The sequence below is a fragment of the Lathamus discolor genome, chromosome 5, assembly GCF_037157495.1.
Source record: "Lathamus discolor isolate bLatDis1 chromosome 5, bLatDis1.hap1, whole genome shotgun sequence".
Lineage (NCBI taxonomy): Eukaryota > Metazoa > Chordata > Aves > Psittaciformes > Psittacidae > Lathamus > Lathamus discolor.
This window is the reverse complement of record NC_088888.1, coordinates 20,768,695-20,791,790: the sequence shown is the minus strand read 5'-3', so window position 1 is coordinate 20,791,790 and position 23,096 is coordinate 20,768,695. Positions and strand designations below refer to the sequence as shown.

General features: G+C 34.1%; 1 protein-coding gene across 2 annotated transcripts in view; it reads left to right on the top strand.

The window, feature by feature from the left end:
• Nucleotides 1-23,096, top strand: part of KIF6 (kinesin family member 6) — a 138,118-nt gene that overhangs the window by 26,475 nt on the left and 88,547 nt on the right. For both annotated transcript variants that reach the window (XM_065680028.1, XM_065680027.1), the window contains exons 6-10: nt 4,387-4,516; nt 10,371-10,577; nt 14,486-14,629; nt 15,903-15,989; nt 18,318-18,421. In XM_065680028.1, coding sequence (XP_065536100.1) covers nt 4,387-4,516; nt 10,371-10,577; nt 14,486-14,629; nt 15,903-15,989; nt 18,318-18,421 — 672 coding nt within the window. The remainder of the gene's footprint in view (nt 1-4,386; nt 4,517-10,370; nt 10,578-14,485; nt 14,630-15,902; nt 15,990-18,317; nt 18,422-23,096) is intronic.

Sequence of the window (23,096 nt, the reverse complement as noted above, 5' to 3'; positions counted from 1 at the left end):
AGTGGCTGTACCAACTATGTAATCTAGAAACTGGCCACCACCCATAAATCTTCAAAAACTGTATTTTCAGTGTTTTGAGAATTACTAACGGTTTAAAATTTCTAAGGCTAATAATGATATTGCTCACTTTTTTCATATGAAATGCATTTTGAAAAATGAAGAGTGCTCAATGTGTTACTACTAAATACTAAGTAGTACAGATTAAGAGAATACAAAGGTTTGTACATATATGGTTTTCTGACGTTAATAAAAAGACAGCTGAAAACTGTTATGAATCATTTTTCAAAGATTTTGTTCATTACATTTCAAAGAGATGTGTAAAATAAACAATATGTAATGTATGCTGAAGTTATTCCTATCCAGATTTTATGTTTTTACATGAAAAACAGTAGGAAGAAGTGAGTGAGACTTTTCTAAGGTCGCTTTTCTAAAGGCGTTGGATGAGTAAATTGATTCAGTTTGAATCATTACTGTGCTGTTCAAGGCTACTTTTGAATATCAAAGTATTTTTTAACAAACACTTTTTGTGAGTGACATTACAATGCAAATTGTAACAGATCTTACATAGTTTGTTTGTCCATGACCCACCAATTTCATAGTTTTGGTTCTAACTCCTTGTTCTGCAGGGTACGGTGAGGGGGCAGTGAAGACAGTGCAGGGCTTTTTTCAGATCTCGGTAAGAAAGGCCTGACAACAGATGGCTTAACAAAGTAACTGCTTTGATAAGACAGAATAAGAAGAGGAATATGGATGGCAAGTAAACCTTACATCCCATGGGATGCTGCCCCCACAGCCCTCTGCATTCTTGCAGCATTTGGTGGAGCCTAAATGATTTCCCTGTGGTGCACTGCACAGAGCAGCTCAGATCCTGTTCTTGGAGAGACAGGATCCCTCCATTCAAGCTATGATATGATTCCTTACAAGGAAACAGCTCAGTTTCTAAAAGGCATTCTTATGAGAACTTCTTGTGGCATCTTTTGATAAAGGCAAGGCCATGCAGGGGTGTAATGACCAGGTGGGAGCTGCCTGTAAGTCTTCTGCTAGGATGACCTGGCTGAATTTATCCTGCAGGCAAGGGGTCTGTGCAGCAGGACAGGGGCCTGAAATGCTACACTGTACATGCAACATGGCAAAGGCTGTGTCTGCTCCCGTTAACTGTTACGTAGATCTCTAACTCCTAAATGTAGAACAAGCTGACAGTCAGAAGCAGTACACAAGCAAGAACACGCACACTTTTTTTCTTGTCTCACATGTAGAGTTTGTTGGAGATTGTGGGAAGGATTTCCTATCACAATATGATGTGTCAGAAGAACAGATTACACTAATACTCATCTCATAGTTCTGTCATGTCTCACAAGCTAAGGAGATTATGCTCTAGGTCTGTACTTGAATGGGAAATAAAATCTCTGGGCTATTGAAAGCTGTGCTGAATAGCTGAGTAACTGTAATCTTGCCTCTTGAAACAGTGTTGACTTTGTCCTCTGATGTGGTATTCAGGGAGCTATACTTCTGAGCTATATTTTTTTGGATTACATATAAAATGATGATTATTCTTTATTAAAACCTGAAGCTCCCTGCTACTTTAAACAGGATTAATGATAGCTATCCATTAGTTTATTCGGTTCTTCTGAACAGACTCCAAGATGCATGCTTTCTGCTTTTCTCTTTTATCTTTGTTCTAAATTTATTATTGGCTGAATAGGCTTCTCCTGAAGCTGAAGTATTACCACTATATTCTGCTGATGTGTTGTCATAGAAGGTAGGTATCCTCATATAACATTTATTTACATCATTATTTTTAAATACTTATAAAATTTTTGAGATTATTTTAGATTTCTGCAATTTTAAACCCCAGACACAAATGATAGGAAACTTGAATTTTTAAATTGTTCTTTTCCAAAACGTTTGAAGTTTTTTTTTATTAGTATTATGAGGTGATATTAATTAATCAAAGGAAGTTTTAACTTCATTGTTTCCCAGTAACAGGAATATTATAAATGAAAAAATTCAATGCATAAGGCTCTTTTGCATTAATGGCAGCTCAGTTGAAGCAGGAAAGGGCCTGAGTTAACAACAGTATAAAAAAGGCTGATCCCATCCTACAGGTTCCCCAGGCAGTCCCAGATTCCATCCATTAAACCAAATGGAAATGATTCTTTGTTTATATAGGCTGCAAAACCTTGTCTCTGCCTTCTTTTAGTCATTATGGATAACTTAACAGAGCTTTTCCACTCCAAGTTAGGGCTATGAGATTTAAAGATTTCACTAATAGAATGTTCCATAGAAATCTATGATCATAGTATACATTATAGCACTATAAAATATTTCTTTTTTTTTATTTTGGAATGTGTTTCTGAGAAAGTTTTGACAGATGCGTCTCAAGATTTGCAAATTTAGGCTTCCATCTGGAAGTCCTCCAAGGAGCTGCAAGGCCCCAGTATAGGAGGCTGTCACTGGTTTGTGATGTCTCCACTGTCTTCTTTCTTATATGATAGTCCTCCAGGGCTTCTTGTCCAAACTAATATCTTGTCTGGAAATTATTTATAACATTGATCAAAATGTGGTCTGAAAAGATCCTTAAAAGTTTAAATACTATGCCAAGTGTGCATAATAAAACAACATTGTCTTCCTAAATTATAAAAAGAGGTAGATGACACTCACCATGTAATTTCAAAATATTAAAATTAGTCAAAGCATCACACTGTAATGGGAACCACTCTGGACTTTAGCATGCGATGCACACACTGATGAAACTGCAGGCAGAAAATAACTTGACATTATCAAAACTGTTATGTGAGAGCAAAATTCTGCTTTTGGGTTTATGCTATGAATGGGGAAGTAGATTTTCATGACTGTACTGCTGCTCTTAACCTATCACACAAAAATAAGGCCTTAGGTGAGAAGTAATCATATTTAGAAACACATTTGTTATGATTACTAAAGAAACATTATGTTTGCTTTTACATGTATTTCTTCCTTTCAAATAAGGAGTGTATTGCATTTTGTTCAGATTATTTCTGTATATTCATTCCAATGGTCTGACCATCAGAGTGTGAATTAATTCCTTTATATTTAAGAGTAATACTATGGAATGCTGCTTAGCTGTGAAATTTTATTCTGTCCGTTTTGGGGAAAGAAAGCAAAGCAGAAAAAAGCCCAGCCTGTGTGCTGATCTTTTGAGGTCCCTTCCAACCCTTGGGATTCTGTGATTCTGTAGTAATTAAAATGCAAGTGCTAGAGATAGCAACTCAAACCCCATACTCCCTCTTGTGGTTAATCTTGAAGATTATGGGAAAAAAACCCCACAAACCAAACCAAACAAAAAAACAAACCCCAAACGTATATGTATATATATGTGTGTGTGTGTGTATATATGTAAAGTATCATCTATACTTTATAAGTATCATCCTGTTAGGGTGGTGAGACACTGGAATCGGTTGCCCAGGGAGGTTGTGAGCGCTCCATCCCTGGCGGTGTTCAAGGACAGGTTGGATGAAGCCTTGTGTGGGATGGTTTAGTCTGAGGTGTCCCTGTCCATGGCAGGGGGTTGGAACTAGATGATCTTGAGGTCCTTTCCAACCCTAACTATTCTATGATTCTATGATACTTAAAGAAAAAAAAAGTTTTTTTAAAAAAATCTTTTTAAAAAGTTATGAGTTGCTTGTTGTAAACTGTCTCAAGAACATATAATTCACCTTGAAGAACATGTCATTCATCTTCAAAATTCACGTACTGCAATTTTAATAAAATCTTTACTCTGTGAGTTTTCCAAATCCAGTGATGCAACTACTTGGCTTCCATGTTGGATACTATGGAATGCCCTAACAAAGGAGACCCTAGTGACTACTCACTAAAGCCAGTAAAGTTTAACTCTCAGTAACCTGATCAAAAGAAAAAAAAATCTTATGTAAAAGGGTTACTTAAATAAGTGAAAAAGAGTTTCAGTGTTACTTAGTAGCTTTACTGGAACCTTTGTCATATCCTTGATACTTCCATCTAACTTCCTTTTTCTGACCTTTTAGGCTTAAAGTACAACTAAAAGCATTTCTAACCTCAGTGACAATGAATAAAATTGTTTGCTTGTTTTTAATTTAAGAAAGGGATCATTCACAGTTGTAGTTACTACCATTTGAGAAGAGTGAAAAGAGAAATAATCTTGACAAATGCAAAGTTATTATAAAAATATTGGCTACAGATGTGTTGATTCTGAAATATATTCCATGCCTATTTATTTATCAAGGTTATGGTATGCTTTATTATAACCGGTTTGGGGTTTAAGATGTCACCTTTTACGCATAATCAGAATGAAGTATTGTCATGGCACGGAACTAAGATTTCCTTAAAACAGTCCTAGTTTTCATTTTGTGTTTTTCTTCCTCCACGTAGAAAAGTGACAATAATGGAAGACCCTGATCAGAACATTCACCTGAAAAACTTGTCTCTTCATCAAGCAACCAATGAAGAGGAAGCCTTAAACCTACTCTTCCTCGGAGACACCAATAGGATGATTGCTGAGGTGAGATTGCTGCTGTAAATCTTACTTAACACCACCAGAGTTAAAATTGTCAGAAAACTCTCCATGTAAGATGTCTAGTTTGGAAGTCTATGGAGATAAATTAGTAATTATCTTCTTTCTAAGTATATTTCCACAGGGAAATTAAATAAGCATTTCTCTGATAATAGCTGTCACTTTGCAAAAAGCTTTCTCTTTTCCCTTAGTGAATCCGATTGGTGGTTATTGATGTCATAAGTTACTGCAATTAAAATAAGTAAGAAAAAAAATTGCTCATAAACCATAGACTGACTTTTGAATGTGACTTACATCAACATACGTATGCATTTAAAGATTAGAAAGCATGGTTTTACAAAGCGTTGTCAAATAGTCCCACAGAAGTACTAAATTGCCTTTGAAGTAGCTAGTATCAGAGTTAGCAGTTCCTACTTTTTTCTTCTTATTGCATAAACACATTGTGTCATGTGTAAAAAACCAAATGGTAGTCTGAAACACATTCAAAATAAATATTTGACGATAATCAGAGACATGGGTCTTCTCACTGATTCTGGAAAATTCAAAGGAAGTGTTTCCATATCCAAAATCTGTAGGGTTTTTAGGTTGGGTATTTTTTTCTTATCTTCATCATTGGAAGTGGAATGTAAATATTAAAAGTGTACTGTTAAATGTGAGCACTGTCAATGTGTCTTTACTAAACACAGCTAATTCTATTTTAGAAATTGTAGATTTTCTTCCTCTGACCAAAAATATATATAATAAATTAATGACAAGAAAGATATTTAACATGTATGAAATAGTCAAGTAGCTATGTGTTCTTTCTTTCTAACCATGTACACCTGGACACAGGGGAAGAAGCGTTTCAAGGGACAGATCACTGTCCCTTGAAATAATATGCCTGAATATGCCTCTGTGATACAGAGTATTCCTCATGCTTTTTTAGTATTTCTCTTAACATAGCAGCATAAGGTAGAGCCAGTAGCTTCCCAAGAGCATGCACAGATTTCAAAACTGTAATCTTTATGTGAGATTGATATGTCTGAACGCTGCAGTTACATGTACTGTTAGCATTTGCCTTTACTGAAAAGCTACTTAATTTTAATGAGGATGGGTATGTTTTAGTGTGTGGTTTTGTACCTATAATACTCCATTGTTCAAATTTGGAAGGCAGCTCATGCTACACAGCATTTATTGCATCATTTCAAATGTCTGGAAGCAGTAACCTTTTGGCAATGCTTAAGTATGTTTATTTCAAAAAATAATGAAATTTCTAAACATTTAAAGATAATTGTGGGGACTGACTTGTGACCTCTGAATTAGACTCATTCCTTTTGTATTTATTTTTATTGTCCATTAGTATTCTTAGACATATATTTAGAAAGCTACTGGTAATATGTGAATGCATTGGATGAAATTTGAAAAATAGAACTTGAATATGTGAACATATGAGATTAAATGACACTTTTGCCAAGAAGGCATATTATCCTTGTTAGAGCTGCATTCCAGAACCTATTACAATTTTCTGCTTTCCTTATTGCTGTCAGTTGTTAATTTATTTCCAATCTGACAAACCTGTTCTATAGTATTATTAGCACCAAACAGCATTATCATTTTAGCACAGGTGCTTTCATTTCCATGGGTGGTAAAATAATCACTGGTCATATGTACTACTTTGAATAGTCCTTAGAGTGCTTTGGGATTTGTACAGATAAAAGGCAGTGTATAATGTAAAGTTTAATAATATCCTAACCAGGGAATATTAATTGCTTACCTCAGTTAACCATGTGCTAACTGTGAAACTGCACTAGTAGTAAAAACTGCAAAGTACTAAAGTAGTGCTTTTAGAAATCAGGGAAGTGTCAGATTGTACCTATTCTGATACTTACATTTCCGTAGCAATAGGTTTTCAATTTCAACTGTCAAGTGTACTTAAGTACACACCTGAAAAGCCCCTTCACTTGTACCTTATTAATCAGAAAAGAAACCAAAAATGTATGAAGAACTTGCTCATCTACCAGATATAAAAGCAGGAATCTCCTGTTTTTCAACTTACATAGCCTTCTAAATAGAATGGTTCTGTTGGAACTGATGGGGTTTATATTCATTACGCAGATGTAGACACATCTTTCAACAAAGAGTCTCTGCTCCCTTAAACTTGCAGAGACTTATGACATTCTCTGCTATAAATTAATAACGTGAAAATATCAGAATGTTCTACACATGAGTTTCAGCCAGAGACAGAAACTGTGTTATATTGCTTTATTATCATTCTTATAGGGTACAATGTCTCTTACCTTACCATCTAAACTGTGAAATGACTGAAGCTTTCAGAACTTGTTCCTACAGGTATCAATCTGATTGTACCTTGAGACTGGAGAAAATTAATTTGATATCAGCTTTGAATGCTAGCCCTGCTTTTCTCTTTCACCTTGCCCTTCTTTAAAAATCTCAAAAGTTGGGAGGGAGAAGGAGGAAAAAGAAACCCTCCTTAAAATGTAATTTTGTACATTTCCACTGGGACATTCTCTGGAAAAAAAGTCAGGGGGAGGTGCTCAGAATCAGTGTTTCTTCATTTATGCCTTGGTTAGTTATGAATTCACTCACACAAGAATATCATGTTCTCCTGACGTCTAAATATTTTGATTCAAAGAGTAAAAGATTCCACTAGAACTGTATAAACTGTCAAGTGGAGATGGTTTGCAATATGGGCTGAATGGCTACATTTATCACCTGTGAAATCTTTTTGTCCCAGCTGTCTGGAACTTTTTTCTGTAATTTCTGTGTCTGAGTGTATTTGGCAGCTGTAATCAACAGCAGCTTCTGTTAGTCTAATGGTGGTTTTCAAACAGCTTTTCATGTGTTTTTCTCCCAGTTAAGAAACTTTTTCCTTCTTAGGTCCTCAATTATTAAGAACTCAATTTAGACCAGTAGCATCCTATTTCTGGCTATTCTTCTTAGTGAAACCCATGTTTATAATAGCAGCTGAAAAAAATTAAGGATTTGAGAAATATATACATTCTTGTACAGGGAAGAACTCTTACAGTGTTTCTTGGTTTAAGGTAGAGAATGATATTAAGATGGATAACTTAGGCTCCAGCAAGTTTTTTGACTTTTCATGACCTTGTATTCCTGGACAGAAACATCCAACTTGAATGTTTCTTGTGAAATGGCTGTGCTGCCGATTCTCATTTAAGTAGAAATCACCTTTTTGCAACTGTTGTATAAATAGATATAATGGTTTAAGTCACAAAGCTTCTGTACATTTTTCTTTTAGTTTCAGCAAACATAGGTATGTTCTGGTCCTGAAGAAAAGGGAGTCTGGGTTGTATGGTTTGAAATAGCTCTTTACATACTTTCCAAGTTCAAACGAAACACTGATGCTTCACCAAATCATGATCTTGAAAGAAATGTTACTGAATTCCTCTTTTACCATGACACAAATGGGCAGCAACAGATGATTTGGCATTAATTCCTTTGTAGTGTTCACGTGATATCACAAAGCATCTGAAGTCTGCTTATGTGGTTTATGATGTCACAGAATTCCTGGAAAAATTATTTACTTGTAAATAACTGCAGCTCATCATTTGTTCTATATAAGTTTCACAATAGCAACCACCTGCTGAGGGCCAGGACACTCCCCTCTTTCTCTTTTTTTCCTTCATCACATCAAATTAGTGTGAGGATGATTTCATATACATATGGTTTGAATACTGCTAACAATGCCAAAATGCACTCTGAAAGCCACTAGAGGAACCTTGTAGTAGGCCCTGAGACACTGTCCAGAAAATATTGTTTGTTTTCAGTTTTCAAATTTTCTTTATGGCTGAATGGTGGTACTCAGAAGTTGCCTATGTAAGGCAATAAACATCAAACAAACAAACAGGCTCATTTTTGGGCTGAAGATGCTGGCAACTAGTTACTTCTGTTGGTATGTGGTTTGCATCTACTTGTGTGGTAAAAGTAGCAAAGTGTGTGGGATAATGACTGCAATTAACATTTCAGGATCACATCCCATTTAACAGTTTAAATTTTTATTACTTTATGCTTCCTGCAAGAGTTCTAATTGAGCTATATACCGGAGCTGCAAAGTGGAGATAGAATCATACTGTAAAAAGGAGTATCAATGTAGTAATTAAAGCATGGTTCTACTCTGAAGAAGGTCTTTATAAAAATAGCAGTTTGGGATGCTAGCCAATAACTTCCAGATCAGCTTCACTTATTAAGAAGTTGTGGGGAGAAAAGCAATGGACCCTTCCAGCAAAATCTGATAGAGCATACAAAACAAATTGTGGTTAATGTATAGCTATAGCCAATAAGGACCTAATAGGCCAGATATTGCCCTGAGTTTTTGGAGCTCAAAATCCTGACATAATTTTCTTTTATACTTTAATGTATTTTTTTTTTTCCCCGTGATGAGGTTAAGCAGGTGTGACTAAAAGCACATTTTAAAATATGTGAGTGTTTGCTGCATTGTGAAACTTAAGTTTGCTTAAGAATGCTTTTTCTGAAGAATGATGATTTTTTTTCTGCTTCTTTCACGGCAACCTATACTTTGTGCTTCCATAGCTAGACCTGTATTGATATTTGATCTGGCTTAAACTTGTCTGCAGTATAGTATGACTGATGCTATGACTGTAGTGCAAAATGTCCTCAAATATCAATTCTGTTAAGGAGAATGTCCTGAAATATTAATCCCATTGTGGATTTTGATCTGGAAAAATAAAATATCCTTTCCTACGGCACAGAACTGCAACTAGTAAAATTGTAGCTCTCCTAGTAAAATAAGTGAAGCTGGCTCTGATTATTCATGGAATCAGAATTGCTGAATAAAGTACAATTTAACAGCATAAAATATTTTCTTAGTATAACTGCATTTTAAATATGTTTGGGACTCTTTTCTTGCTTGACACTTTTCCCTGAGCCTGTTTATTTTCATTTCCATGCTGCAAGTCACTGTCCCATCATTTGTTCAGCGTAGCCTCTGAAGGTAGTATAGCACATAACTGCACTCATTATGAAATGATCCTCAGAAACTAGGCAGTTAAGCAGAAACAGTGGCCTGCCTATATTTTTCAAAAATTTCTCATCTTCGTAAACTAATGATCAAAACTCTTCTCCCTCTCCCTCTGAGCTCGGATTTATTAGGTAAAGCCGCCCAAAATAAAATAGTGCTAAGACTAATTTCATTACAGAATTTTCACCTGCAAACATTTGTGGTTGCTGCACACCACCTATTTGTTCACGTGCTGTATGCTGCCATTTTCAATTATCTAGCAGAGCTGCTTTCTACAGCTTCACTGTGACTGAATTGGGAAACTGAGCCAGGTTAAATATCTATGGTTTGCAGACATATTTTTTTCTTTCTTTTCTCTTTTCTTTTCTTCTCTTTTTTTTTTTTTTTTTTTTTTTTTTCCATTGAGCTGGATCAGTTCCTAGGAAAAGTTCAGTTGTGTGGTCATTATTAAGGTTGTGAAAAAAGTATTGGGAAATTAAAGGGGAGACAGTTCAACCAAGAGGTATAGATGTTAATATTATTCCTGGTAAAGGATTGTTCAGCTTGCTGTTAAGCAAGCCTTTCTGTTAAGATCTGTCCTTTCTGGATGTACTGCCTGTTAAAGTATCTTGGAACAAGGATAGTTGCTTGGTTTCTTGCAGTACCATTTGTCCATATCAAAGTTATCCAAGTATTTGGCCAGATTTGAGTGCCAGGTAAACCCTTTTGGGTTCTTGCATATTTATTATAGACACAATAGCTAAAAAAATTGTATAGGTGATTTCAGTTGCCAGATTATTGAGCTATACAAAGCTAAAATTATTTAGTAAATAAACAGTAAGAGCTGTTCCTTTCTTTGCCTTGTAGACCCCAATGAATCAAGCCTCATCCCGATCTCACTGCATTTTCACTATTCACATCTCTAGCAAGGAACCTGGATCTGCAACTACTAGACGCTCCAAGTTACACTTAGTAGACCTTGCTGGATCAGAACGCGTTGCAAAGACTGGAGTTGGAGGTCACCTATTGACAGAAGCCAAATATATCAACCTTTCATTACATTATTTGGAACAGGTAAAATTGAAACAGTGATGCAATTTCTCCCTTTTCAACATTGCTATTTAGCAATGTGCAGTGTTTCAGAAATCCTGATTCTAATACTCAGTTAGGATATTTATTGCATTTTTTAAAAATGTTTGAGTTGATAGCTCTTAATTTGAAATAGGATTTTAATTTAGGGAAAACTTAACAATTAACCGGTAAGGTTATGGTAGGTATAAAGGGTAGTATTTTAACAATAGTTTTCTTATTTTATTTTCAATGCTTAAGATATTTACAGTAATATTTCTACTAATAATGTTGTTTTGTAATTTTCTTTTCCTTCCACAGCTGGGATCAGAATGTAGGAATCATTGAACTAAAGTGACTGGGGTTTATTTTTTTTTTGGTTCAAGCATTGTGATATTGTATTGTTTTATTCCTCAACCAATGTGAATCTTCAATCTTTCAGATAAGAGTTACCTCTGTTAGTGTATTTGTGGACTACCACAATTAGTTTTGTACCAATAGGACTCTCAGATGCAACTGCAATAATAATAATACATTTCCACAAATCTTTATCATTCAGCTGTTGTTACTGAGAAAGATTTAGCATGTTGATTTAAGGCATACTAAAATTCCTATCATCCTTTGGTTGTTGTTTTTTATTTTTACTCTTTGGAAAAGGCAAATATTGAGAAAGTAGGTTAATCCCAAGTAGTCTGACCAATTGTTTATTTTTTTTTTAATGAAACGAATAAATTAAGGTAACTGTGGTGAATGGAAACATTCAAGATGACATATTGCAATAGAAAGATTTGGTCAATAAATTATCATTATTATAAACAGTAATTATTATTATTATTGTAATATTGCTGTTGCTGCTGCTATTATTATTTTGTTATTGTTGTTACTATTATTACCATCATCATTATTGAGGTTTAATTATTTTTCCTTCACTGATCTGATATAGTTTTCTCTTCATGACTGGAAATATATGTTGCATCTTAGGATCCTCAAAATTTTTTATGAATGCGACAAGTGTGATGGTGAAGGCTGTTCACACTCGCCTTCTTTTCTAGTACTCATCTCTTCTTTACACCACCCTGATAGGCATGGTTTGTATACAATAGCATTCCTTCTTTTGAGGTATTTCTTTTTGGCTTAGTATTTGTGGCATTGCTTAAAGACATTTATGCCAATTTATAAAAACAGTGCACTTTACATTTATGTCTTCCTGATCTCTTGTGATCTTTTGTATTCTAATGCAGTAAAACATCAAGGGTAAGAAGCACTTGAGAACCAATGAAATCTCTTTTGTGGATGCTGTGATATTAAGTTGCAATCACTGAAGAGTTTCAAGTGTGGATTTCAGACATTACACCTTCTAAGACAGAATACATAATGTTGTTTTCACAGTACAGTAAACACTGTTCCAATTGCCAGAAAGTAGTTCTTTTTCTGAATTCTGATGGAGAATATGGTATCGTTTCTTAAGGCTTCTTTAAAAATTTCTATATACAACATTAGCAGGTCTGTGAGCCTGTCATTTTGTGGGAGAAATAAGGGAATGAGAGGGAGAAGAAAAAATGCTCAAAACTAAAATTTAGATTTGTCCCTTTTAATTTAGACTCCAGTATAAGTGTGGCTTACACAAATTTACACTTGAGGAAATTAATAAAAACATAAAATTTTGTGGGTGTCTGTATGTCAAAATTCTTTAAAATTACAGCTAAGAAATAGAACTGATTGTTCCACTTACTGTGAAGAAACTTTTTCATTTTTGTGTTGTCTTTTTCTGTTAACAAAACCAAATCCTTAGATTTCGTTTAATCTACAATCAGAGATATTTCAACTGCCAAAAGAAGAAGCTTAAGGCACAGCAGGTGGCAGTCAGTCATTTACTATTACACTAAATCTTTTTCGTACTCCCCCCCTTTCTTCAAATTTTTATCTTACAGAAAAAGTCTGTATTTCAGTTGTACTCATGGGAAGTACAACTGGCTGGGACTACGTGTTTGTAAAAACAGTTTTCTAATACTGAATAGAAGTCTACTGAAGACAGTAAAAAATCTTTTTTGTTCAGTGGGAATTGGGCCATTAGTTACTGACCTTGCAGTAACCAACATTAAAGTACAAGGATTCCTCAAAATCAGCTTATTTACATGCTCTAGCAGTTAGTTATCTACTGGTGTTTTAGCTTTGAGTTACGCCATTTCTAAACACCTTGCATAATGAAGTAGTCATGTAAAATTATTTCTGTCAAGATGACGATGGGAACACAGTTTTGTGTTATCACACTTGGTCTACTTGTTAAATATCCATAATATGTTAAAAAACCTTGTATACAGAGCTATCAACTGCATTTATATCTTGTATATCATATATACATCTATCATATATACGTATCATATATGGAGAGGTACCTGATAACTCTGTACCTACAAAGGCATGCACCCCAAAATCCCGCTCTTTCAGAACTCTCCTTTTTCTATTACAAGTTCCTTGACTGGATTGTAAAGGTTGATTTAGTGATTTAGGTGAGGTCTTATTAAACACATCATCTTGTGAGTTGCATTGTCTCTCATATGACAGTTCAGTGGCTTCTGCATTATGAGAGCTGGCCACTTCAGTGCCAGTGTGGGAGGGTTCAGATTCTTCCTGGGCTACAGGTTTTCGGCATGAACTTCTGAAAAATGAACTTCTCTGTAACGCAGCTCCCATTTTTAATGAAAATAACATATTTTCCCTCTGGCTCTTTTCCCTTCATGTCTATTCAGATAGTAGTCCCTGTGTGGCAGAGACTGAGAACATGTTTATTAACATACACGCTAGACTTTGAGGTTTCTATGCAATATTATAAACTAATGGTGATATATTTCCGTCTAGCAAGTTGTAATAAATAAGAGTTGAAAATCTTGGTACAAGAATGGGTTTCTAAATTCCTTTAAAATATAGTTATTTACATATTATGTAGTTGACCTTCTTAGGGCTGCCAGTGTAAGATTTATAGAAATAAGACCATTAAAGACCATTGAAGACCATTAAGAAAAATGGTCAACAAAAAAAATGATACCAAGTTTTCTAAAATAATGTTTTTTAAGTGCAGCATAAACAAAATGTATGGTGTGGTGTGTTACTGGTGTGTAACATTTACAAAAAAAAACAATTCCTAATCATTTTGGATAGCTTGCACAAGTCATATAGCTACAGTTTTTATGTGTAGTTCTTGGCCAGATAATAGTTAAAATATTTGTATCGCAACAGATCATGGGATAATCTAGCTTTTTATTTAATAATAATTAGGTCCCATAAAGTAAACAGCTGAGAAGGAAACTGAGAATAGTAGGTGTACCATTTCCTTTTTTGCCAAAGCATGCGTATACTAAACTGAATTATTTCTTTCCATCAGTACATTGCAATCATGCACTCTTTTATTTGAGTTTTGTTTTTCAAGATGCTTTCTCAGAAATAAATGTATTGATCCCTCTAAGAACCATATGCTTTAAGAATGTGTAATATTAAAAGCATGCTTTAGCAAATGTTAAGGAAATTTTTACTTGAATGCTATTCATACTTTATTACTGTGACAGAAAAATATGAGGAATATTTTCAGTAAGTTCCTGTGTCTTAGGAAAGTCTGTGGATTTTGGTTTATGCTGCTCAGTTTCTATGTTGCTGAGAGGCTATAAAGCTAGGGTATGATAAAATTATATTTATTTGGTCTTTCAGGTCCAGATCCTACGAGGACGTATAAGCACTCTGAAATTTAAGTTGAAATTATTTCCATAAAATCAGTTTGCAGCTAACTGGGTGTATAAGTATAGTTCTGTTGTATCAGAAGTCTGGATTCCTGAGCAGATTTTTTGTTCTTTTTATGTATCAATCATTAATAGACATGTAAAATTAAATGTTTTTTCATTTTTTTTTTATTACTGTTTCAGGTAATAATTGCCCTTGCAGAGGAAAACCGGTCCCACATTCCTTATCGAAACTCTATGATGACCTCAGTGCTAAGAGACAGCCTGGGAGGAAACTGCATGACTATCATGATAGCAACGCTCTCTATAGACAAACGAAACATATATGTATGTTATTTCTATCTATTTTCAACAAAAAAGCTTTCACTTCTCTAAAGATCCTGCTCTTCTGACTTTTATTACAGTTTGTAATTTAAGTGTATGCTTTCATTTTTATCCTTACAGAAAAACATTTTGAATTTGTTTCTAGGAGATAATTTTGTCAGTGGAAATTTCAATAAGATGTAGATAAACCCTTTAACCCTTTAAGAAATGTGCTTTTCTCTAAGTAATCTCAAGCGACACTTGGGAAACAAAATGCACTTAATAATGATTTTTTTTTTTATTATTTACTGTTTTCCTGATTAATAAATCATTGAGAACATAATGGTAATATCTATAACTGCTTACTTCTTTGGAGTCATGATTTCATTGAGTATGACAGAAAACTGGAGAGTTTGTTGATGGGGGAGAGGGAATTAGATGGGGTGATTTGAGATTTTTTTAAATATTTCTAATACTTTTATCTCCCTTCACTAATTTCCTGTGCTGAGAGTGTATATAGTGATGCTTTCTTCTCTTTGTTTACCAAAAGAGCTGTAGCATTTATCAAGTGCTGTAGTGAATGGGGCCAAATCTGGCTGGTGACAAGCTGTGTTCTGCAGGGTTCCATTCTCGGCCTAGTTCCGTTCAATATATTGATGAATGATCTGCATGCAGGAGTTGAGGGCACCATTAGCAAATTTTCTGACGATACCAAACTGGGAGGTGCTGTTGACTCTCTTGAAGGACAGGAGGCCTTGCAAGAGGAGTCTAGATGGATTGGAACACAAAGACAAATTGTGACAGGAGCGGCTGGAGAGCAGCCCTGCAGAAAGATCTGGGTGCTGGCTGGCAGCAGGGTCAATAAGACTCATCTCTTTTTCACAGCTTCTTTTACTTTTACATATACCACCCTAGTCTCACTTTCACAAAAAAAAAAAAAAAAAGGTAATTTTTTGCTTTTTCCCATCATTCAAAATTTTTTACCTTCTGAGGCTTTCTTACCCTTTAGTGCCAGTTGGGGACTCACTTGAAAAACAGTTGATCAGGGGATTGACTGGGTCAATAAGAAATGTACTAGGATTTGACATTTTATATGTCACTGTCATTAATATGCTACGCTAATTTCCCTTGAATATCCTTGGTTTGGAACATGAAATAACAGATTATTTCAGTAAAATATGCAAAACCCAGAAATGTCGTTTGATAACTTCATTATCAGTCTGTTCTACTTACCTCAGGGTGCAAAGGTAGGTGAATTTTTATTTTTTTTCCTGCTCATTGTTTATTTTTCCTCCAGGAATCAATATCGACCTGCAGATTTGCACAGCGAGTTGCTCTTATCAAGAATGAAGCAGTTCTTAATGAAGAAATTGACCCCAGATTGGTGAGAGTTGTCTTGGGGGAGAGGGAATGGGATTGCAATAGTTTGTGTATTAAAACACTAAGAAACAGTGTCAGTCCTTCCTTGAGACTGGTCCGAGGAACCAATTAATTTCTGCCTCTACCTTTTCTTTTTCTTTTTTTTTTTTTTTATTTCATATGTAGGCTTTATCATAGCAAATCACACAAAACTTTCTTCCATGGCCATAGAAGCCTTTGACTGAGGCTGAAACGCATGCAGGCTCCTACATTACTACCTTTACCTCATCCTGTGGAGCTATACTCCATGAGTTTGGTATGTCTAGCTCTGCAGGATCATTTAGCAAGTAAAGCAAAAGTGGACTTGTGAGAGTAGAAAACCATCCCCTCTTGTGGAAAAGGCAGGGAAACACAGGTACCTAGATTTTATATGGCTCTGTGCTCATTGAGGAATTTTTTTCCCATCTTAACCACCTAAAGTATATTTCCAGGGTGCAACTTGGTTATTCGGTGAAGAGCTTGACTACGTTTTCTTTTCATTAAATCAAATGCCATTTATTTCCAGTATTTATCATCTGTAAGTTGAATGAATGCTTTATAAAGGGAGTGCATAATACCTCTTGACATATCTGACTTGTGTAAATTATATTCTTCATAATGGAGACTTCCTGGCTGTGTATCTCACTAAGAAGATGAGCTTGTGCCCAATGTACTTTATAAGCAACTCAGCTTATGATCAAAGCATTTGTTTTAAAATGAAAACCAAATTGCTGAGCTTGAATTAATTCTAATTTCCTCTGGCATTCAATATTATGCTTCTGTAGATTTTTTTTTTGTTTTAATAATACTTGAGAATCAGTCTTTATCCATACACCGAAAATTGTATTTATGTTGTTGTCTCACTATGGTTAACCATCCTAACAATTTCAGCATTGAACAGGGATGGTGCTGTCAGTTCAGCTTTTTCCTTTTTATACTCCAACCCCAAATTTTGTTTTATTGACTCACTAACTGGCACAGACTGTATCAAAGTGTGCCACCAGAGTGAGGCAACATAAAATCAGGTTAAAATGTTTGACCTGCAATATTCTTGAAGCACTCTTGCAACATCTGTACTTAACAAATAATAATAATTAACAAATAATAAATAACAAAATAATTAACCTTAATGGATTCTTATATAAAATATTCTATGTTTGCTTTTCATATTTATACTAGTAAATGTGTACCCAGTAAGTTTAGAATTAAAAGAAATAATCATATGTATGTTTAGATTATTTTGAATTTTGATGTAAAAATACTCAAAGTTAGGAAATCATGGTTAAATTTAATCATTAAAAGAAATACAAATGTTTGAAGGAATTTTAACATCCAGTGCAAATGTGTCATCAGTTTCGACAGCCTTGTTCCTAGAAAGTGCATGCAATAAAGAATTATTAATTTTTCCTTGAAAACTTTCTTCTCTTGAAAACTTAGTTTGCACAGTGAATCGGTGTATTCATACCCATCTAAAAATATCATTGGATTCTTGATACATTTGAGCCATTATAGGGTGATGTATTAATAAAAAGTTCAATCATAAAGTATCCATGAACTTGCTCATTTATGTTTTAGACTTAGGGGTTTCCATATTGTCCCTGCTTTGTAGAATTTGGCCTTGGGAAGCTGATGATTTGCAAAATACCATTTTACACAGACACTTTTCCCAAAGGTACAGGCTCCGATAATGAACTATTTTAAAATGAAGTACAGTTCTCCAAGTTGCTATTGCAATCATTACTATTCATTAATGCAATTTAATGTTAACTTATAATATTTATTTATCATTAGCAATGGATACATCCTATAATTATAGTATGCTATAGTTCTAATAAGAGTGAAATGTTACATGCAAGTGAGGAAAAATTAAGATTAAAGTACTAAGATACTGTTTTGGAATTTCTCTTTCTTTAGAAAAATCACTTTTGGTGTGTATTTGTCCTTTCTCTAACAAAAACATCACTTATATTGCAAATGTGTTTTGGTTACTAACAGGCAAAACTGGTAGTCAGAAAGTCATTTTTATTCCTATGGCAAATTATTTTTTCTTTTGCAAATAATCTTTTGAACTCCTGTACAGCCATGTCTTCTAACACATAGAATTTACAGAGTTTGGAAGACTTATCTTGTTTTTATAAATGGAAAAGGAAAAAAAATGAGCTTTGTATATTTAAGGCATTTGGGCTGTTTTTAAAAAGGAGATGTTTAGAAAAAGAGAAATTCAAAATTTCTTTCACTCAGCCTTCTAATGTGAAAATCATAAACTAGGTATTAATCTGTTGGTGATGCTTGGTTTCTGCCTTGGTGTTTGTAGATTATTGTCCAACTGAAAAAGGAGATCCAGGAGCTGAAGGATGAGCTTGCACTGGTGACTGGCAAACAAAGAACATCAGAACTTTCACAAGAAGAGCTACTTCAGTAATGGCTTGCACTGTTTTCAATTTCTTCTTTTGTGGTGATATTTTCAATCAGCTTCTTTGGTAGCATAAATATTTTAATTCGTCTCAGAATTTTAAACTTCTCTGAGTGAGAATAATAACGTGAAGTTAGGTGCCAGGTTAGGATGGCAGTTTTCCATGAAAAGCTATATGAGGCTGCTGGCAGTGTTTTTGCAGCCTCAGCTTTGAGGAAGTGGAGTAAACGCAAAGGATGGGAATGCCTGTCAGATGCCAGGCAAAAAGAAGTGCTGTATAATAGTGCAGAATGAAAAAACAGTCTTTCACAGAATCGAATAGACAGAGTAAAATTCAAGAAATATTCTTTTTGCTGAGAAGGATCCTGCTGCACTGTTAGTTTGATGTAGGCCAAGAGAAATCTTGCCTTTCTGATACACAATCAATCAATGTCTTAAAAGCCAAATATTAGGGGTTTTTTTCTACTGAGCATGCAGTTGAAAACACATGATTAATTCACATAATTATTGTAATATCTTACAGATTTTTGTAACAGATTGATAGAATAGGTAAAAACTTTCTGTATAATCTAGAAGTGTTTATTTAGGTCTAAATGTTCACAATGACAAATTCAATATCCAGTTCTGAAAATTTAGTTGATTCTGTAGGATGAACCTATTTAATATCTCTACCTCACCTGTGTAAAGAAAGTAGAAACTGTCTAGAAACTTTGGTTAGTATATTAATGGTAACTACATTGAAGCTCTGAGAGATTTTAGCCTTAATTTGATTTCTCTTGGAACTGATCCAGAAGAAAGCTAAAAATGCTAATAGTTTCCCCCGACATCCAGCAGATTCTGGAGACATGAGTACAAGCTTCAACCTTGAAACTTGAGTTTCTCATGTATATTGTTGTCATTAATTCTTAGTTTTGATTGTTTTATTTAATTCAGAAACTAAAGACATCTCTATCAAGGATGGGGAGCTAGGTAGCATTATGTATATATTTTGTGTACATTGTTAATCTGAGTCATTTTCAGCATAGACAGTTACCAGTATAATCTTCTAACCAGAAATGTCCCCTCAGTTCCTACTGGGTTAATATTTATTTATCATTCTGCACCAAGAACATAACAGGGTAACACTCAATGTGACAAAATCAAGACATAGAAAGAAAATCATAGAAATAATTTATTTATTTATTATTTATTTATTTATTTATTTAACATGTAAAATTAAATGCCCTTATTGGATGGTTTCTTTTTACCCTGACAGAACTAGTCTTTAAGAAGAGGAATGACTCTCAATGACTATTCAGATATAACTTAAATAAGATATATATAGTCATTTAATGATGCACTTCCCTAACATTAGTATTAAAATTTGTCACAGGAATCTTCCACTGTAGTCTTGTTTGTTTTTCAGTTTTTATATGTAAACTAGGGGTTTAGAAATAATTTCGGTTATTTAGGCCACACTCATGAATCTTACTTTCCAAGATTTCTGTTTGCCGTGAAAATGGGAGTCTTACAAATGCAAATGGGTTCGCAGTTAATGAAAGTGCTAAATATGAATATGCAAAGAAAAGCTAGGATTGTATCCTCTGCATAGAGCTGCACTATAGCGTACATCTGGGAGGCCTTGTTCCAGAAATATGTGACTAAAAAGTGTGTCAGTTAGTTTTCCTTTTTATATATGTAGCACAATATATAGTGCATTACATTATGTGGAAAGGTTTCTTCTGAGATCATGGCAAGTAATTTTGCAGCCCATTCCTTCACAAATTAGCAGGTAAGATACTTTAATGAGTTTCTACCTGTGAGAAGACACAGAAGGAGAAATAACTTTCAAGTACCTCAACTGAATTAGGACAACACAAAATTTTAAGTTTTTTTAAGCGTATAATTTATCTTTACTTAGGCTTACTTGGCATGTGTGTTCATTTTTTCAGAAACAAGTTCTTTCTTGGTACCTACACTGTGCAATTAAAATATAGAATAAACTTTAAGTACAGCTGACTGAGGTACAATACTTTTCTTGAGAACCAATAATAAAAAAGGACATCAAACAATTAACTTCATCGGTCATAAATTCTATGTGGTTACCTTGTTCAAAGATGACAATTTTTAATACAGACTGAAAATGGAAAAAATAATTGAATATAGAGTTTTTATGGGTAACAGTTTCAAGCAGAGAGCAGAAGGTACTGCTAGAGAGTAGCTGTCATACCATGAGTCAGACTGGTTTATTAGTGCTATGTGCTGCAGTTGAATAGAATGTTGAGAGATCAGGCAATCTTTTTTTTAACAGTTAAGCGGAGTGTTCACAGGTAAACAACTGATGTGAGCTAAATACCTTAATGAAAGTATCATGAAATGATAGTACAAAAGCCACTACTTCAATGAAAATATCTTTCTGAGGTTTTAAACACGTATGCATTTTGAGCTAGCTTTAATAGGATGAAATATTTGTGACCATGATGGCTTACATATGCCTGAGTCTCCTGTCCGTAAGTGTCCTGAGCATGTATGAAAATCAACAGATAATATCTCAGTGTTCTGTCTCCAGTTAGAGCTATCAATGCATAATACAGTAAATCTTTATGACAGTTCTGTTTATTGAGACTGGCCATCTGAGTTTGGAGCTACTTGTTATCTGGAGAGTTTGTTCAAATTAAAGAATAAATACAGAAGTAAGTAGTCCAAATAGACGTATTGACCTGGATGAAGGCTGATAAAATCATGTTTTACTATTACTGGAAGATATTTATGTTGTTGTTCACATCTAGTTTCACATCTCTAATGAAACCTAAGTAATATTACTTATCAGGAGACGTATGGATCAGATTGTTATGACAGACAGAAGAGGAAAAGAAACATGCCATAGGTGATAATGCGGCATGTGTTGCACTTTATTTGGAGTGGTTTTAAGGGACTGGTGCTGTAGGGAATTCGAAACAGAAGAAATTATTAATTTTTTTCTATGATTGTTGCTTTTTTAATATGCCAGAGAGGAAATTATAATTAGGGTCAGTATGGATTTCAAATGCTGTTTAGGCGTTTCTGCTTAGTTAGGATATCTTCTGTTTAAACTTAAACAAACTGTATCTTGACATGTATATGTATTGTATGTATATATAAATAATCCAAGTTTACATAGTTCTTTTAAAAATCCTTTAACAAAAGTCTTAATCTGATTCATTTTATTACAAAGTAATTAATAAGAAGTGTTACTGAATATAGTCTCATTAAAAAAACGGTATGTGTTAATTCTTCTGATTCACTATATGTATTTCAAACGAGGTTATACCAATATTAATCTGCTTGAAAGCATTTTGTGCCAAATTTTTATTTATTCTTTGGTTTGGAACACAGATGATGAAAGGTACAAAATATGTTAATAAAAAATCTAGGCACCAAGTATATATTTATTTTGTTGTCTCAGCATAAGGCTCTCTGTCAGGCAATTTTCAGTAGAAGGTGGGTGCCAAAATGAAACTGGGTCCAGTGGTACATGTGTATATCCGATGATATTTTTAGTCTAATAAAATGGTTATAGTAATACATAGGGTTTTTTCTGTCTACATGTGTTGCAGGCAATAAGTGTTAGTGATTGCCCTGGAAATAAGTATTAATATTACGTTAAAACTATATTTTATATGTTTCTTGGAGTAGTAAATCAAGAAATGCCAAACATTTCCTACAGTAATGAGCTTCATTCCACTTGTTTACTTTCAGGGATCTACTCTCTCCAGTTAAAGTTGCTAGATGTTGGAAGTTAGTATGTTAATAAGCTGTGGTTCATTCTTCATCACTTTATTTTTTGTTTGGTTTGTTTTTTTTTCCCTCACTTAAACAAGTATGTTCAGGGATTTTATTTTTTTTTCCCCATTATTGTTATTCACATAATGGAAGGGAAAATATATCCTGTCAAATAGGCTTTCCTCATAGCCACTACAATTAATGCCACATTGTTATTCACCAAGTTTAAAACAAAATGGAAAACACGCTCTTGATTTTTATGCTGAATGCTAAGTTATAATACAATGCAGTTTTTCAGTCCTGTGACTAATGCTACAGATGTCTGGGATTCTTACTTCAGTATTACGTATTAAATGGTAATGTCCTATTTTTTATTTTACTTTTTTATTTTCATAAATATTATACATGAATTCTGCTGTTCTCATTTTGTTTATTTAAAAAGCACAGCATAAAATGTTCAGCTAGACTACATAAGTGGTTCAGAATGTAGTTCATAAAATGCTTCCAAAATCTGAATGGCTTGCTTTGGATCTTGCCATCTACTTCCTCAGCTGTAAATGGCTGATTTCTAAGTATTTATTTGAGTTTGAGAATTAGCTTCTTGTTTAGAGGAGAAAAAAAAAATATAAAGGAACACTTTGGACTATTTTTTAAAAATATAGAAAACGACATCATACATCCCAAACAAAAGGAAATCGTACTCTTACTTGCTTCTGTATTATGCTTTAAAATAGAATTAAATGGCCTTCGAATGATTTATTGGGAGTTTTGGGTGGGGTTTTTTTTGAGAAGCATGCCAAAGTAAACGGGCAAGTCTTTTTTGTTTGAATCATTTGGGATTTTTTTAACAATTTTTGTTGTTGTTGTTGTTGTTGTTGTTATAATGATCTCACTAGCAATTTACAATGTGTGCCCAGAAAGTCAGGATTTCAAATCATG